Genomic DNA, 18,524 nt, shown 5'->3' on the forward strand with positions numbered 1-18,524 from the left:
AGAGGGTTTCAAAGACGTGTCAGAGGGGCTAGGACACTGACGTTGTCTTGGTTGTCCAGGCATACACTTCATCCTTCATAAAGAACTCTAAACTTCCAAAGAGCAAAGTCCTTCTTTCCAGGGCCAGGTTTTCCTTTTGTTTTTTTACTTATGCATGAACAATATTAAAGCATCTAGTAAAATGCCACTACCTCATTACATTACAGTGTATAATGTGAATGAATCTTAATATACATATTAACAAAGTTAATACTTTCATACTATAAGGACTGATTGATACAACAATTGGGGATAGGAATTTTCATAACATCTCCCTGATGTTCTATCACTGCAGACAGGCAGTGGGAAGGCACTTGGGCTGACTGCCGTCCTTGTTACAGAGGCCACAATAAAGGATTCTCTAGTTTATCCATTTTCTTTGTGCCAGCAGATGAGATGCGTTCCATTTGTAACCAGTGTGCTAGGTTAAACTGTCCTGCAAAAACAGCCTACACCTGACACAGGAGCCTGTGTCAAAGCCCACCGAGGACCTGTTTTCACCTTACCAACTACAAGCCACATGCACTCACCAGAAATCATGAGGCTGGATTTTCACCTTGCCCTTTACAGCCTCTACATTTAAAACAAAATGCGCCAGCCCGATACCCCTCGAAGCGACGAGTCGCCTGGGGAAACCTGCCCTTCCCCATGGGCCGCCGCCCAGGGTGACAGTTTGGAGGGCTACAGGCAGAAACAGCCATTACGTGAGGCCGGGTTGGTTCCCGGTGCTGCCACCTTGCAGAGCCGTTTTACCATTTTATTTGTAACCGAGCGATTTGCCAGCAGATGGCAGCATAAGATAAAATATCCCTGAATTTTGGCCTCAGCGACTGCCGTGCAGAGTGGTGTCCCCCGCATAGCAATACGGGCCTTCTGGGAAGCCTTTTACAGTAATATGTAGATTTACAGAAGTAAGCAGTGGGCTACAAACCTTTTGAACTTAACTTAGTTTTTAAACAGCTAGATTCATAGCACCATGTAGAAAACAATTTGTTTAAAGAGCACATCCAAGTTTGGTGACAACAAAAGCTGCGGTCACACCGAGACTGCCTCGAGCTAGGAACACAGGCCGGCCAGCACCAGAGCTTGGTGCTTGGGCCAGGCTCCTCTTCACAAAAGTGCAAACAAGAAAAAAAAAAAGAAAAAAAAAAAAAAAAGTTCAACAGGTAACCAATCAGATCTGCTGTAAAGCCTTCAACTATGTTACCCAGCCAGGCTCTGCTGCACAAATTTTTCTGTGGGTAAAGCAGGAAGACCAAGTGGCCTGGTGGAAAGGTGGCCATACAGCATTCCCTCCCCCTCATGCACTGGCCCGGTGGTTTAGGTTTGTCCATATTTACATTGCACTCAACATGTTTTCATAGCAGTTCAGTGAGAAATCCTTTTGCCAGGGTGTTAGTGAGATACAGCCTCTGGAAGTCCTACATGCTTCTCCCAGCTCCGCTGTGTCTGCGGCAATCTTTATTTGAGGTGGCAGAAGATTTCCCTATAAGTATTGAAGTTAAGCCTAGGAAATGCATTGTACTTAGCAGCTCTTATGGGACTACCTGGCACGCTGGCATTTTTTTCCCCATAAGTAACACTAAAAAAGGCATGGCCTCCAGCATGATACAACAATTTAGGAGTAATTCTCATTATGAAACTAATTACATTTTTAATGTATTTTGAGGCTTGCTAAAATATGAATAACACAAGTCTTCCCCATTTTAGCACCCAAATATATTAAAATAGTTAGAGTTTTAGGAAGCCATAGCTCCTAAAGAAGTGCTTCCTATAGAATTGCTTCCTACAGAAGTGCTGCCAGTTCTTGTGCCTGAAGCACTCCTCAAATACCACTGGAAATTCTGGAATTTCTAAAAAAACACCGGGAATGCTGATCTGTCAGATGACAGTCTGGATAAATTTGAAGAGAAACTGATATTCACACTGGTAAATAGGTATTGTGCTGAAACACATGGACATTCTGTTAAATATGTAAATTCTTCCGTGTTCTAAATGGAGCTTCGTGAATAACACTTGACCCTATATACCAAAATACTGGAACAGTAGAAAAATAACTAGCTTTTATACCTTCATACGCAATAGGCATAAGAGAATTATATTCTGAACCTTTATGTAAACTTGGACAGTTGTGACTTTAGTTATAAAGAAACATATACTATAATGACTCTACATATATCTGATACAAATACCTGATTTGTGGTAGAAATTAATCTTTTGTGCATACCTCAAATATCAAATGCCAGTTTGAGGCTTCTGTGTCACTTAATGAGTTTAATTAGTTGCAAGCTTACTTAAATTACCTTCCTTGATATATTATGCCTGCAGAATAAATTATTCATCTCATATAACTTCTTCGCTAAAGAGTCTTGCCTCTTCCTGGCTATTTACATCAAAGCATCAAACAAATACCACAGGATTTGTCTTAATTAATTAAATGATAAGTAATAGACTCAAAAATGCCTAAAAAAAGTTACGTGGCGCTTACGATTTGTCAAACTATAAGCTGTAAAACTCCAGGATTCAGAAAACAAAGATGCACATCTCCCAGAGGTATGTGTTATTGTAATGTCACAAGAGCTCTGTGCTTTACAACTTTTGTATCAGTTATTTCACTCTTTTTTCAGCAGAAGAAGAATGTTTGTGTTTGGAAACAAGGAAAACATGTTTGTGTGTTAGACTTCAGTGTGTGTGACTGAAGCATGTTAACAAGTCTGCTTTTATGTATGTATTAAGTGAATGCCTGGATCACATATGTATGTGGAAGACTTTAGAGTCTGATTTCTTCTGTCAGCTGTTATAACAAAACTCAGTAAAACTTAATTTAATTTAGGAAAAAAAGATCCATGCTGAGTGGTGACAAAAACATACCTTTGGAGGGACACTGGTTGCAATGGTCAATAAAAATTTGTCTAACTTCACAGCTGCAATTATGGGTTAAAAACTGCATTTTTTGGTAACTGTTTCTCCTTATGTGGCAACATTTTATTTTCATCCTTAGTGTCCATGCTGTTTCGTAGGCTTTGGTATCTTTTTTCACTAAAAAATATGTACAAGAGAATAGAAATTTTAGCTGTTACCTGGGACCTTGATTCTATATATAGTCATCAGTCATGCCATTTAATAATTTTTTATACAACCATTCTTCTCCAGTGATTGTCAGAAGGAAAAAACCACAAAGCACAACAAACTCTTTAAATTATAAGATGTTTTCCTTACATCTCTAGCTCACCTACTTGTTAAGCACCAAGCCTCACTATTATTCTGTAATGGCATTTGTTGTGCCTTGCTTTGAAGAAGAGAACATTTGTCTGTTTCTAAAGGACATTTCAAGGTAGTACTAACATAAATAACATACCTCAAATATCCCTGAGGTGAAAGTGACTGAGATCTTAAAAAATGTTTTTATAACATGCAGTCAGACTATCTAAATACAATAGGCCAAGTTCTACCTGAAATTTCAGTTGACTTGCAGTTGTTAAAGGCAAATTAACACAATTTGGTAATCCTTCCTCAGCAGTACCTGCAATGGGTCTCTGAAATTATGAAGTTTACACATTTTACCTAAATCACCTGCCTGCTGCAACCATGCCAACAAAACAACACCCTGGGAAGCCTTAGTGCAAAGCAATGCTCAGTGCAGGTGCAGAGCAGATGGCAGGGACAGAGCTGGCACAGCAGACTGTGGCAAAGGCAGAGGTTAAGCTGTTCATTAAGTCAACCTCATATTCTTTGTGCAAGCTCACACTGAAGTGAAGTCAAACCCTTTTGTTTTACAAGCACTGTGACAGATGAATATTGAGGTCCTGCCTTACTATCAGTACAATCAGCCATAGAACTCCCACTAGGTTCAATGAGGGCAGGTGCACATTCCGATCAAACAAAACATTCGGCATGGTCACCTTTCAGGTGGAGGCATCTCTTATTTTCACACTTGATCCATTTAATGTTCACCATAACTGAATGTGTTATCCTGTCAGGTAGATTTTTTACAGGAGACCTAGTGTCACAGCAGAACTGTTGGACATACATATCAGAGGTTGCATATCCATTAGCAGAAGGACTACTTTACCACATTACGTTGACCAAGTACAGACATTTACAATTAAACACATTTGTAGCTCTCTTAAGGAACATAAAGTAGAGTGGTCATTGTATTGGTGCCAGGAAAACATCAACATGGTGATTGTACTGCTGCTAGGAAGACATCCATCCGTCAGATAACAGTTTGCTTTTACAAGTCAGGGAATCTGACATGCTTCATATAGGAGTCTTCCATTCCAACATGTATTTTTTGTTAAATTGGATAGTCTCATTACTAAGTGGTATTCCTGATAATTATGATACTTGAGAAGACACAGTATCTGAGCTCCTTAGCTGCTGGAAGAGATTGTATCATCATTTTAGGTCTGTGATATTTTGTAATTTTTGCATCTTATTTACACACATGATTTACCAGCAGCATGTTATGATCTGACAGCCCTCTGATTCTGACTTTAACGAACTATGTGAGAGATGACTTGTAACTCCCCGAAACAGGGCCTGAGAGAAACAGGCCTGCATGAAATAACAGCCCGAGAAAGATAAAGGATGGGGGGGAGTGGAAGCCCTCCAAGCCAAGGAATGTCTCAAACACTCTCAAGTAACAAAACTATAGTCATGGGGTGGATAGTGTGGAGTTCAGAGCGGATAAAGCTGTCTGGATATCACGGGATGATGCTGGAAGGGGGAGCCTTGTGAAGGCAGGACAGTTCTGCTCTGGTGCATCTTGTAAAGTTTCAAGGGCCATCTGTCTGGTGAATGACCTTTGCCTCATCCATAAAATGCATATTAAAGTTGACATGCCTGAATATGCTAATAAAGATTAACAAAATCATGCTAGTTACATCATTCCACGAAGTACCTTACTCCTCCTCATACATGGGATACTTAGAAAAGTAGGTCAACCTAGAGGAGGGACCCAAGGAAAGTTTGTATAAATTGAGGGGGGGCAAGGAGTGGGGGGGAAGAATAAGTGAAGTGAAGAAAATGGATTGCATCCTTGAACCCTCGTGGCAGGACCAATGCAGGAACCTGGGCTGGTGATCTCTATTTCTATCTCTCTTTCTATCTCTCTTCTTTTTTTCCCTTTTTCCTTATTATCATTAGGTAACACAAGACATACTATATTACTTGCCATAATTTGTTGTATACTTAGTTAGTTATCGTGTAGCCAGTTAGTACATTGTGGGAAATTAATAAATGTCTGGACTTTGAGACTCGTCTCACTGTTGTCCTCTCCATTGGGTATTTATGAACCTAAGTCACTTGTCTCCCTTGTTTGAGTGGGATGTGACAATGACAGAATTTGAATTTCCTAACTAGAACTTTGTGACTTTATCAAACGTGGTCTTTAGGTTTCATCTATCGGCTTTGCAGTCCACTAAAGTGCCATGATGAGAGTCATGAGACGTATCTTCACTGAACAATAAAGGATACAGAAGGGGTAGGAAGAAGGTGCAGTTTAATTGTTGGAGAAAATACTGTAGGTGAAGAGGCCTATCATTGTTTACAGACAAACGCAACTAAAATGTAGGTCTGATATTCCAAGCTGGTTCAGTGCAGTTTTTTATTAATATTTCCAACAGTCAATACATTTGTATATTAAAATAAGCCTGGGCCAAAATACCAGTCATTCCTATTGTGGAGGATGTCTGATTTATATTTTTTACCTTGTTAATCTGGTTCACATATGCTACTGTTGAAAGCCATTTACACACGTTTAACTTATGTGAATTCAATGAGTGTTAGAAAGTTAATCAATCTTTAAAACAGTTATTAGCCTGACTCTTGGGCACTGTCTTACATTCTTAGGCAAGTGAACATTATTGGCCAATTCTGAGATAAGCAAGATAAATGTCTTTCTGTAACTAAAAGTTCAGTTGGCTAACCAAGTTGTGAATTCCAGTCAGCTCACCCTACATAGATGATAAAATAGAAATTTAAATAGCTGAAGCAGGAAATCATACTTTATGGATTTTTTTTTTTTCCCCCTGGGAGAGAAAGTCCTGTTCTTCTTCTAATGTTGACAGAATATGGAAATACTATTCCCTGGGATATTTTATCCAGTAGTAATTTCCACAGTACTCTATTATAGTTTGTTGGTCTGATTTTCATTACTTCCACTGTCATGAATAAGGTGTTTAACTTAAAACCATTAGAATTACATGGATATAAGTCTGTAAGAGGAAAATTAGGCCCATCAATTCTTAGTATTAACTCAAGAACCCATTTAATTATGGGATTTGGGATGTTTGTAATTATCTTCTAAATGGGATATTTACTGATTAAGAAATTACTATTACAGTGCCATGGGTGTGTGAAATTTCACTGACACCTGACAGCTACTTCTGTGACAGTGACCTCCATCAGCCAGGAGGAATGTCAAATGTCATTGGAACAGAAAAGGTGATTTATTTTTCCCTCAGGGGCCCCCAGGCCTTTGTAATTGCTGGGAAAAACATCCATTTGTAACTTTGCGAAAATCACTTTCTTTTACTAACTTGAGAACACATTTTTAAGGAATGAACTCAAATAAATTTGTATTTCTATTTAAAAAAAAATTTATAATTAATTCTTAATTTCATTTGCATTTGCTGTTTTTCTCTATAACGTGCTTTTCCTCTAGTGAAATAGCAAAGTCTGAGAACTTCAACTGGAACATATGCTTACTTCAAATACAAAACAAAGTGTAACACAGAGATTTGTCATTCCCTACCATGGATGGTGTTTTCTTCTTTTGAGTGAAGGTTGAGGACATTGTTTTGTAAATACAGGAATGCACCTTACGTGTACAGATCAACAAATAGTTTCAGACTTTTCCATGAAATGTAATATCTTTCATGAGGTGTAGAAAATCCTTAAAAATTTCAGATTGTAGGTTGTTTACTTTGGCAGTAATATGGGTGTGGAAGTCTGCTGCTAGGACTCCTAATATTTTTTGTCTTGGTCCTGGTCAGTAATACTGTGCAAATAATGTTTTATTTTGGCATTTTTTCTGTTTTGGGTGGATCTGGTCTCTGCTGGAAAATTCAAGCAAGGAAAGAATGTATACTGATGGAATTGTGTTTAAAAAATCAGCAAGGCCGAGATCTAAGTTAATTCAGAAAGATTTTAGATTTTGCATTTAATAAAGCAGAATGATTCCAAATGCAGAACAAGGAATCTGTTTGTTCATGTGCAGTTGTTACACACTAACGAAAAAAGACTTGTCAGGAATGTGTAAGCCTGTGCCATCCATCACACCACCACAAACAGAACCAACTTCAGGGGTAACCAAAAGAAAAAAACACATCATGAACATGTAATCATAGAACACTTTAGTTGGAAGGGACCTCAAAGATCATCTCGTTCCAACCCCCTGCCATGGGCAGGGACACCTCCCACTAGACCAGGTTGCTCAAAGCCCCGTCCAACCTGGCCTTGAACACTGCCAGGGAGGGGGCAGCCACAGCTTCTCTGGGCAACCTGTGCCAGTGTCTCACTGCTCTCACAGTGTAAGAATTTCTTCCAACTAAATCTACCCTCTTTCAGTTTAAAGCCATTACCCCTCGTCCTATCACTGCATGCCCTTGTAAAAAGTTCCTCTCCAGCTTTCTTGTAGGCCCCTTTTAGATACTGAAGGGCTGCTAGAAGGTCTTTCCCAGTACAAATTTGCTATTAGCCTTGCAGGGCACGCATTTAGCAGACAATATTAAGTAATCCCAGAATATTGCTTTGTATTGAATTGCTTAAGTATAGAAATAGCATTAGCATTTAATTGCTGCGTGCCATATTCCCCATTGTGATTTTAGCACAACTGTTTCAATTCCTCTGGCATGATGAGTGCATATTAAGTAATTTAAACAGGGGGTCTACACAGCCTTTGTTGTCATCCTTACATAGTCTGCGACAGGCTCAGAAAGCTTTAGATCCATGCCATCGAAAGCTTGCCTTTTAGTGAGCCACTCCTAAGAGCAAGACAACACTTGGAAAATCCAAACTGTCAAAATTAGCATTGTAGCCAGAGAGGCTGGGTTTGCGAGTCGGCGGAAGGCAGCAGTCTTGCGGAACTCAGGTACTGTCTGTTCAGGGCTTTGTATCAAAGCAACCGCAGATTACAGCCGTCTTGCCGCCGCAGTTCTTTTGTGGGAAGAGAAAGCCCCCCCCCCGCCTTTCGGCCTGCGGGAGCCAGAAAAGGTGTGGAGGGGGGTGTGCCCGCCGCTGCGGCCCCAACGTCACTTTCCCCGGCCGCGTGTTTACGTGGGATGAAGATGGCGGCGCCGGTGGCAGCGCCACGGCAGCTGTCGTCGCTGTGAGGCGGGACGGGAGGGGACGGGACGGGGCGGGGCGGACAGCACAGCACAGCACAGCACAGCACAGCACAGCGAGCGTGTGCGCCCCGACTGAGGGGCGGGAGCGGGGTGGGCCCTGTCTCGCGTCGCCGGTAACGCTCTGCTCTCCCGCACAGACGCCATGGAGGACGAGGAGCGGCTGAAGAAGCTGGAGGCTGGGAAAGCCAAGGTATGAGGAGGAGGAGGAGGAGGCGGCGGCGGCGTGGCGGGGAGGCCGGGGGGGGCGTGGGGAGGCTGGGGGAGGCCAGTCGGCGGGGCGGGGCCGGGCCGGGCCGTGCGGCGGCGGAGCGTGGCTGCGGCAGGGGCTCGGCGCGGGGCCCCGCCGCGAACAAAGCCGCTGGCGGAGGAGGCGCTTTGTGCCGCCCTCCTGGCGCGCCCCGGGCTCCGCGCCGAGGGGCGGCCCTCGGCCGAGCTGCGGGGCCGGTGACAGCGGGACCCGCGCCCTACAGGTGCCCCTCGCAGGGCTGGGCGGTGACAGCCCGGGCGGAGGAAGAGCCGAGGAGGAGGAGGAGAACCGACCTCCTTGCCGCTTCGCACCCCAGGCACGAACCGCGTTTGCCTCTCAAGCCTGGGAAACTCCCTGTAAACCTTTACGGAAGTTTCCAAGAGCGGCGGCTGTCCCGCGGTGCGGTGCTAATGCCGTGGGAGCCTCGCAGGCAGAGGGCCACAGATGCCGCCAGTGGTGCGGGGAGGCGCGGTTGCCGGCTCTCTGAAGATGCCGGGTACGTGGGTCACCCGTGGGGCCTCTTCGTGGGCGCTCGGCGCCGGCAGCCTGTGGTGCCCCACAGCGGGTGCAGCCGGCTCCGCCCGTGGGCTGTCAGGCGGCTCAGGCCGTGCCCCGCGGGCTTACCGGAGCCCTAATCGGGGAGCTTAGAATTTTACTCTTTAAGCATGGCTCAGTGCTCACCGGCGGCAAAGCACTTCGCCTTCTGGGCAACAGGCGGGAGTCACCACGCTCGAGGAGGACCTCTCTTACTTTGAAGAAAGCTTTGGTGTGCTCAGTGAGATAAGATAATTAATAGCACTTGTAGGAAAATAAGGTAAAATTAGTGTTTTGACATTAGGTATGTCTGGTTCCTTCCAGCATTCCTTGCTAAATCATAAGTGTTTAGAAGTTGGTAAGTCATTCAGACTAAAGATATGCATGTAACTTGGCAGGAGTTAATAGTATGGGCATCAAGAAGACAAGCTGAAGGTGAAACTACGAAACATCGTCACTATCTTGTTTATGTGGTCTATGGAAAAGAGAATGTAGTTTGGCTGTGAAGTATTGAATAGGTATTTTGCTGCATTGGACGAAATCCTTCTTAGTCTGTTTCTCTTTTGAAAGAGTGTTCAAAGCCTACACTGGGAAACCCTCCTAGATGGAGCCCTATGTTTGTATAGAAAAACCTGTTCTTAAATGCTTAGAACAACAATGGTGTTTACACAACTTTATGCAGTACTATTTAAAAGTCACTAGAACAGATGAGATGCTGGTGGCAGTACATTCTGTCACACCCAGGCTAGCTAATTCTTTTGCAGAAAATTAGATAGTTTTTCAAAGAAAATGGTCAAAGTAAATTTGCCAGTATTATGAACTACAATGAAGAATTTATCAAGAGAATTTATATTTTTCTGTCTATGTTGGCCTGGGATTAACAAAGAAACCTAACGATTGTTACTGAAAAGTGAAAAAAAAAAATCAGGATTCTAGCAGAAATTCAGTGGCTTCCTTCTTTGGGGAAGTCATGTACATACTTTACTAATTTATTTTGCATTTTAGGAGCAAACTCTCATAACTCACCCTTCTTCTAGTCTTTCCTGACTAAAACCTAATGATGTTCTTGTAAGTATTTGCCTGAAGGCTTTAATATTCTATGCTTTTAAACATCCCTTGTGGTTTAAGTCATTGCAGTGCTTTAAAGCTGTATGTGGTTTACATGGGAAGGGACTGTAAAAGCAGTATTAGTTTTCCAGATTTTTCATTGGTGTTCTGTGTACCATTTACCCCTTTTTTAACATGTGAATGATGTATTTAAATGTGTTGTACTGTGGGGACTAGGTCACAGTCTCCCAGTGACAAGTGTCACTGATAAAGGCAGAAAAGAAGAAACTGTGTTAGCAGGGGCATGGAAGCAGGAGCTGCTCGTGCATCTGCTTTTCTCTTTTTCAAGGATACAAACACATTCGCAGTAGCATGATCAGTATGTCTTCTAAAATTGCTTGGCTACAGTGAATATTTTCTGCAAACCACAGCAACAAACATACAAAAAACTTTTGAACCTAACCATTGAATGTTGTTTAAATAAGATAGCTTGGAAAATGTGTTAAAGTATGTGTTGTTACTGTGCTGAAAGTGCAGGTATTGCTCTACTGCAGATACCTTGATGCATCTGCCTGAAATTATAAATTTTAAATATAAATAAGATGCTGCATAAACTGTGGAATGGATGTTGGAAGTTGGGAGGCTGGTAAAAGAGTCTAGTAGGTGCCATAGAGGTGGCTGGTAAACTGATACACAGTAGAGTTACTCAAAATTGGGACTTAGGTTCCTGTTTGTTTTGTTGTGTTGCTGTCTTTTTTTCTTGAAAAGTTGGTAGCTAGCTACTACCAAATCTCAGTATGGGCATTTTAAGCAATATGAACTTTCTGTGAAGCAATCATTTGGTTGTTTTCTGATCATAATGTTGAGTAGGCAAGCTGTGGAGTTTGGTTTTGTGTGAATTTATCTGCAACGGAACTTTGTTTTTCTTTATTCTTGATGTCTTCTTCAGACACTGTGTCCCCACAGAGATCTTTTCCAGAGAAGTGTATTACAACTGGATTTCCTGCAACATAAGTTTCTTTTGGGTCCTGCTTTTTATTACTGGAAATAAGAAGCTGCATTGTGGATCTTACCTTGATTGAAAGGTGCTAAGTGCACTCAAACCTGGCAGAATGGGTCTCTGTGTGAACACTCAGCCTTTGTCAGTACATCATTTGAAAAATGGAATAAAAAGCTCTGGATAGAAGCTCACCAACATTTATGTGTACCTGCTGACTTTTGGAGACTACACCAGGTCTTTATTATGAAGCAGTTGCAGCATATGTTGCTATTCTGTCTGTTACAAACCCACAAAGGCAAGGGAGGCACAATGTTAAACCCCGTAAATTACATGCTCCTTTTGCTGGACCTATAGTCATTCATCTTCCTTTGCCAGAAGGTAAATGTGCTGGATATTAATTCTGCCTCTATAAATATCTGTTTCTCTTATTCATTAAAATGATCTCTCTGTGCCTTTATGGAACTACTTTCTCCCCAGACAAGCAATTTCTTCATCTTGGATCCCAATCTGATTATGGTGGAGCAAGAGAAGTGTCAAAAAAGCTAGTTAAGGGAAACAGCCTTGACTATGATGGAATGTGGAAGGGAGTTTTGTGCCAGCAACAGAAATACAGATGCATGTTGTTAAGTTGATCAGTGCTCCAAAACACAGTGAACTTGGAAATCTGTCAGATATGTTATGTGCCTTGCTGAAGAGATTTTAGAATACTGTTGATGGCTTGAGATAGTGTAAATACACCTGGTCTTACAGAAGACTACAGAGGAGGGTGATTGAAGATCTTGGTATGATATATATGTGCACGCATACTATGTGTGAATGTCTCCGTGCATCACTTTGCTTGGGAATCTCTTCTAACATTACAGTAGATACCATTTATGGTAGTTGAGTATGTTAATTTTATATATTTAACAGCTTAGTAGAATTTTATATATTTAACAGCTTAGTAGCTGGCTTTTATTAGAGTATTGCGCTATTTTGATCAACTTTCACAACTATACAGAGTAGTTTGCCAGCTTCAGAATGAAAACATTGGAGACTCAGATTCCCGTGTGAGAAAATGGCTGAGAGTATTTTGTTAAAGCTTTTGAAATTTTAAAAGACATTTTGATTTAATTTATTTACCCATAGACAAAATGTACAGCTATTATATAACTGGTAAAATTAAGAGATGGGAAACTATCAATAGCAAGTTTTATAGAATGGTCCATTTTACAGTACTAAAACATTATTTGCAAAGTATTTAAATATCTGCATTGCTCCTGTTTAAATTTGTGTTGAAGAAAGGTCATGTTCTCTAACTGTATGCTCTTTTTTTTTTTTTTTTTTTTTTGTGTGGAAGGTGTGGGTGAGGGAAAGACACTAATGTACTTTGTAAATTCTCCTAGATTGGTCTAGGATTTCAGATCTAATGTTAGAAATATGTAATTGAATGTCCTGATTTTCAAAGATTTTATGTTTATTTGTAGTACAGTCTTATTGAGGTTGTTTGAAGAAATCACATAATTGTTGAAGAACCTTAAGAAATTATGGAACTGTTTTAGTTAAACATTTGAGTACAGAATAAGCAGTGTGACTGCTTTTGGTCTATACTAGAGAATTGCTGAGCAGACAGAATGGTGAAGTTGGTTTGGGAAGCTCCAGTGGCAATCAGTGGACAAATGTTAGAAATTAAGTAATTTGACAAGTTAACCTTCACAAATTGAATAATAAAAACAAATAGTTGCATATTTTGTCTTCTGGTCATGCATGTGAATATTTCAGGTGTCTGAAAATGAAAATGGTATGTATTAATTTAGCATTGTCTAAGAGTGTAGGAATGTTTGCTGTTTGCATTCTTTTATTTTAGTCTTTTGAGGAGAGAAAAAGATTTTACTTCCTCATCTCTGGCCTCTGGACTGAGAAGTTTTGGATTTCTCAAGGAAGGCTATGGAATTTTTTTTTTTTAAGATAGAAGACTGAAGCGAAGCATGGGATAATTATGTGCCACAGTGGTTAAAGCTCTAATTTAAAACCCCCCAAAGAATTCAACATACAGGTTGTGTTTGTAAAACACAGTCCTTTTAAATGCCCTGTAATTTAGCTGAAAAGAAAAAAAAGCAGTATTTTGGTGATTATTAAAAGTTTTTCATCACAGAAGACAAATATGTTTAAACCTTACATTTCATTAAAGAGCTGGCCTACTAACACATCTTTTGCTTTCAGGTGTATTCATTTTGTTTATCCTCTGTCTGCCTGAACTAACTTGAGCAAAAATAATTAAACAGAATCCTGGAAGCAAGAATTGCCTTTTCAGTCTGCATTTTCTTACGCTGCTTTTTCCCTTAAAATAAGAAGGTGTATTTGGCCATATCACAAAGTGCTGATTTCATCATAAAGCCCTAGTCAGTGCTGTCAGTTTTGATAAAGTATACAGGAGACCGGCTTTATGGGTTAAAAGCTTGCAGAATGGGAATGATGCTGGGCTACATCTGTATGTGAAGATGCTGTGTGTGTATTAATGGGCATGAGAGGAGGCAACTGGAGGGGAGTCTAGGCTGACACTCAAGAGTCTCCTGGAAAGATGTGGATCAGCTTTGGCTCAACAGATTTGAATAGAAACTGCCTAATTTCTTCATTTATAGCAAAGCAGGAGAGTGCAGTGGAACTATGGGGGGGAAAAAAAAAAGCTATAATGAAGAAATGGGCTTTCAGACTTGAGGGAGTCATTTTTCTTGCACATGGAGATCCTCACAAACCTGTACCAAATTCCTAGGCATTCCTTTTTTGTATTGCTAAGCTATTTCTTCTCCCAGGTCCTTCTGAACTTGGGGTTTTTATTTCTTCTTCTTTTACAGGCTTCAATCTACTCCCTCTCCTTTGCATGTCTGTCAGTTCTAAATGCAAATAGTAGGAGGTATGGGGAATTGCCTCTGTCTATTTTGATTATGAACATGAATAAGCTTAAGAACTAGTTTTTGTCTTGAGAAAATTACAGATACAAGGACTGAATGTTACCCTGGAGAGAGAACATGTGTTTTAAAACTTTTTGAGAAAGCAGATAGGGCAGAAATTGAGTAAAGATGAGAGAGAAGCAAAAAAGGAGGTCTTCACCTCGCTGTGCATGCTTTTACCTTTGTTCAAAAGAGTAGGTATTTCTGCATTTTTATCATAGAAAACAGATTCATACACATTTATGCTGTAATATTTTATCTATGTAGTATATTGCTACTGGGGTGTTAAGATCGGATGAGAGATTAAACAGTGATAATCTGTGAAACTTTTAAAGATTCTAATAGGAGAAAAATTAGGATGACTAGCTTAAATGTTGAGGGTTTTAGTAAAACTTAATTGTTTTCTTGAGGATAATAGCAGTACTTGCTCTTTACAGTTTTCTCGGTGTTCTTTTTTCCTTAAAAAAAGGGAAAAGTTTAATTTTTCCCATTGTGTTCAAGTTTCTTGTGGACTTTATTAGGTCCTTGTAAAAAAAAAAAAAGTACTTGAAATCTTGGATTTCAGCTCTCTTTTCAGTTGACACTACTAGAATTTTTCATATTTCTACATGTCTTCGCCATTTTTCTTCTGTTTCCTGGTTTTGATCTCCATTTCCCTCATTCCAGAGATCTGTTCTTGCTTTTGATAGAGGGCTTGATTATTTGTTTCAAATGTTATCATCAATACACACTTTTGGTCAAAGCTCTAAAGTATCCATCTACCTTACAATAGTGATGCAAGGTAGAATGAGCTTAAACTAACGCTTTCTTCTGAGGATGCAGATAAATATCGCTTCAAAATAACCTTTGTTCTATACTCAGTTTAGAGAAAGTTGATCTTTAATCCAAGATGCCCAGTGAATTTCACAGAAACAGAGAAATAAGACAACACAGTGTTTTTAGTAGCACTATGAAAGCAAGAAATTGCATTGTAAAAATGCAATTTAAAATGTTTTCTTGCTGCTCTGTGTGTAAAGAGAAGGAATTACAGAAATGAAAGCATTAAGTTGCCCTTTGCCTACATCCAAGACTTTCTTCATTTTAGCACTAGTCTCTCCCTCATTTCTGTGGTCTACTTTCCAACTGCTTGTTTTCGTAGTATGGCTGTTGCAATAGCAAAACAGAGGGGACTTCCACATTTGTTTACCTCAGTTGTAACAGTATCTAGGCAAGTTTGTTTGTACTGATTGGGAAATAAGCATGATAACTGCTACAAATTCTTTCTGAGGTACTTTCAGTAAAGTGTATCTGATACTCCAAGAAAAGTACATTGAACCTTTTGTCATGTGTAGGTGTTACCAGAAAATCCTGTATTTTTTCCCCATAGGAAAAAAAAAATAATCAAACAAGTAGGTGCTTTTAAATATTGATGTACGGAGATATTAACTGCAGAATAATATAAGGTTACTTTAACATTTTAGTATTTGTAGTAGTGAAAAATCAGATGAAAATAGGACAAAAGAAAGAGGCTGCTGAATTAGGTTCAACTTTGTTGTCCTACCTTATACTGCAATATAAGATTATATCCTAATACCACAGTTGTCGGGAATCCTAATTTAGGAGCTGAAAGCTCTGTCTTTAAATACCTGCCCATAGCTAGCGATCTCAGTGTCTTGCTATCTATTTGTTTCAGAATCATTTTGTTACTGGTACCAGTTTATGTGACGCTTTGAATTTGCAGACACATTGATAGATGTACTGCAGTTCAGTGAAACGCATCTGATAATTGCTGTCTTTTGGCTGCTATGCTGAAATAAAAAGTAAATAGATCTTGAAATTTGAGACATTTGTATATTGACTGCAAAGTGCTGGCATGCCATATTGTGTTGATGGTTCTGGTGTTCCTGTTTCTTGAAAGAAACCTTAATCCACATTTTCACAGGATTTCTTGAGAAGCCAGCATTTTATTATAAACTACCTTCCTACCTCCAGTGGAGAAAAGACAGAAGAATGAATAAAAATGTTAATATTTATTAGAATTCTTAGTTTCTTGGAAGTATAGAGTCAGTCTTTCAGCTTCTCCCCTCTTCTGAAGAGGAATCCCAACAAGCTTCAAGATAGAACCAAATTCCGTAGTCGGCTGGGAAAAAAAAGTGAGACTCTGGAAACCAAAGACTAAGCTTAGACAAGTGGGAGAGTGATCAAATCACAGTTGTAACACCTGTAAGTTGTAGCATCATCACAAAACAAAGGAGAGGTAGTCTCTTGGACCATGCTTCCAAATCTCAAAACACAAAGTTTAAGACTCTCCACAACTGGAGATAATAAGAGATAAAGAGAATGTGTATAATATTGGTGGTGTTTCCAGGGGAAAGTGTAGGTTTGATGAAAACTACTACCATGGCAAAATTACAGCATATGTCTAAAACCACAGTCCTGAGCTGTAGAGCTGAGATGACTGGTGGGGTAGATGCAATTCTGGGTCTGAGTATGTTTCTGCAAATATTGATAAAACAGGTGTTACAGAGAATAAGTAGAGTAAGTTGCATAAGAATTTACTCACATCTGACTTCACTGGTAGGCTGTGATTCAACAGAAGTGGTTATCTCTTAATCCTGGCTTTATTTTCTGAAGTTTTTACTTGTCCTTAAGCTTACTTCCCCGTGAAGAAACCTCCTGTGTCTGACTACAAGGGAAAAGTATTTAAATGTTCCTAAATACATTTCTGTTGTCTAAGTAGCTGATTTAACATTAGTACAATATATTGAGAATGTTTTATATAAAATATAATTATGATTATAGATTATAGAATATATTATCTATATTAATAGGTATATAGGAGAAATCTTACTATTATAGATAATGCTTCATAACAATGATAATAAACTGCTGTCTTGGTATGTTTAGTAGTTATGTAAACTAGCATAGGTTGATGTTTTTAAAGAGATAACGGAAATCCTGATACAAGACTCCTCAAAAGGGAATGCGTTTACTAGGTGTTCTTCATTATTTGGAATATATTCCAGGAGTTGTTTTTTTTTTAAAAAAAAAAATGAAACAAAAACTGCAAAGTTCACAGACAAGTCTGGTATTTTGTGAGCAGTGTGTGTCTTTGTGAGCTCGCTTTTCTCTCATGATTCAGCAGCATGTAAAAAAATATAATAAAAGTCTGTCAAAATAATAGAAGCCTGTCAAGCCTTGCACACTGATCAGGGAACTAATGCAGTTGGTTCTTTCCTTATGTCTGCTCTGTTCTTCACAGAGCTGTCTCTCACAAACCTACTGAGTTTGGGGGCTTTATTCTCACTCTGTCCATTCAGTGCCAGACATGCCACATGGTATGAATTCATGTAAAAATAATATAAACAAGGTGGGAAAATGATGAAGCGCAACTGAGTTTGACTTGTTTTAAAGTATTTTACAATTTATTTTAAAAAAATCAAACCCACAAACATTTTTAAAATGAAAGTTTGTGTAGAAACTGAACAAAACTCCAGAGTTGGAACCACAAAGATGATCAGAATGCCTGCAAATAATCTCTTAACAATGAATCTCAATTCTCCAGACTACTTTGAAAATTGCAACATTAATGTTTGTGAAAAGATTGCCTTTGATAACTGGGTGGAAGTCATCACATCACTTGAATTTATTAACAAGGAATGGCCACTAGTCCTTGCTTAAGTTGGACAGAATTTAAACTGTTGATCTGTATCTGAAAAGCTGATTGTCTTGTTGCCAAAGATGTAACCTCTCAAATTCTGTATCAATTCCATGGCACTCGTCAGCTTGAAAAAACTGATGATCTTGTCTTGGTTGTTAATAAAGTCTTATTTATACATGATCTGTTCATTCTAAAGGTGCCTTTTTCTTTCAGACTTCTTAGTTAATGCAAAATTAAATATGAGCAAAGCTATTCAGATCTTACTGTGTTTTATTCCATTCCTTTATATGTTCTCTCTACCTTTTAAATTTTTTTGTCCTTAGTTTTTGATTTTTAAATATCTGACAGATACATTTTTATTAAAGAGGACACAGAGTGGAGGAGAAAAACAACTAGATGTGTTCTACATAAGTACAACTAAAATGGTTTACAGCAGAGTAAAGTTTTTGCTATTATTTTTTTTCTCTTAGGAGGAAAAAGTTAAATTTACGTGAATCAGGGTAATATAAGCAGTACATAGCAACACAAAATAAATTGATAGTTGATGCTTTTTCTAACATCCACAAAATATTCCCTTCAGCCCTTTTCAGCCAACTTCTAATGAATTATTCTTCCTCAGTTAGTATATGGAGTGTTACATTGCAGGAGGAAAGAAAAATAGGCATTGTTGTGAAGTGTAGGAGTCCTGCTGATCAGGAAAAACATACAGCAGGCTGCAGCCCGTTTCTTGCAGCAT

General features: G+C 39.4%; 1 protein-coding gene across 1 annotated transcript in view; it reads left to right on the forward strand.

Annotated features, from left to right (window-relative positions):
* Positions 1-8,443: 8,443 nt before the first annotated feature.
* Positions 8,444-18,524, forward strand: part of AKAP9 (A-kinase anchoring protein 9) — a 118,242-nt gene continuing 108,161 nt past the window's right edge. The window contains 1 exon segment of the mRNA XM_074900258.1: positions 8,444-8,580. Coding sequence (XP_074756359.1) covers positions 8,533-8,580 — 48 coding nt within the window. The 5' untranslated portion in view covers positions 8,444-8,532.

The sequence above is a fragment of the Athene noctua genome, chromosome 2 (genome assembly GCF_965140245.1).
Source record: "Athene noctua chromosome 2, bAthNoc1.hap1.1, whole genome shotgun sequence".
NCBI classification, from domain to species: Eukaryota; Metazoa; Chordata; class Aves; order Strigiformes; family Strigidae; genus Athene; species Athene noctua.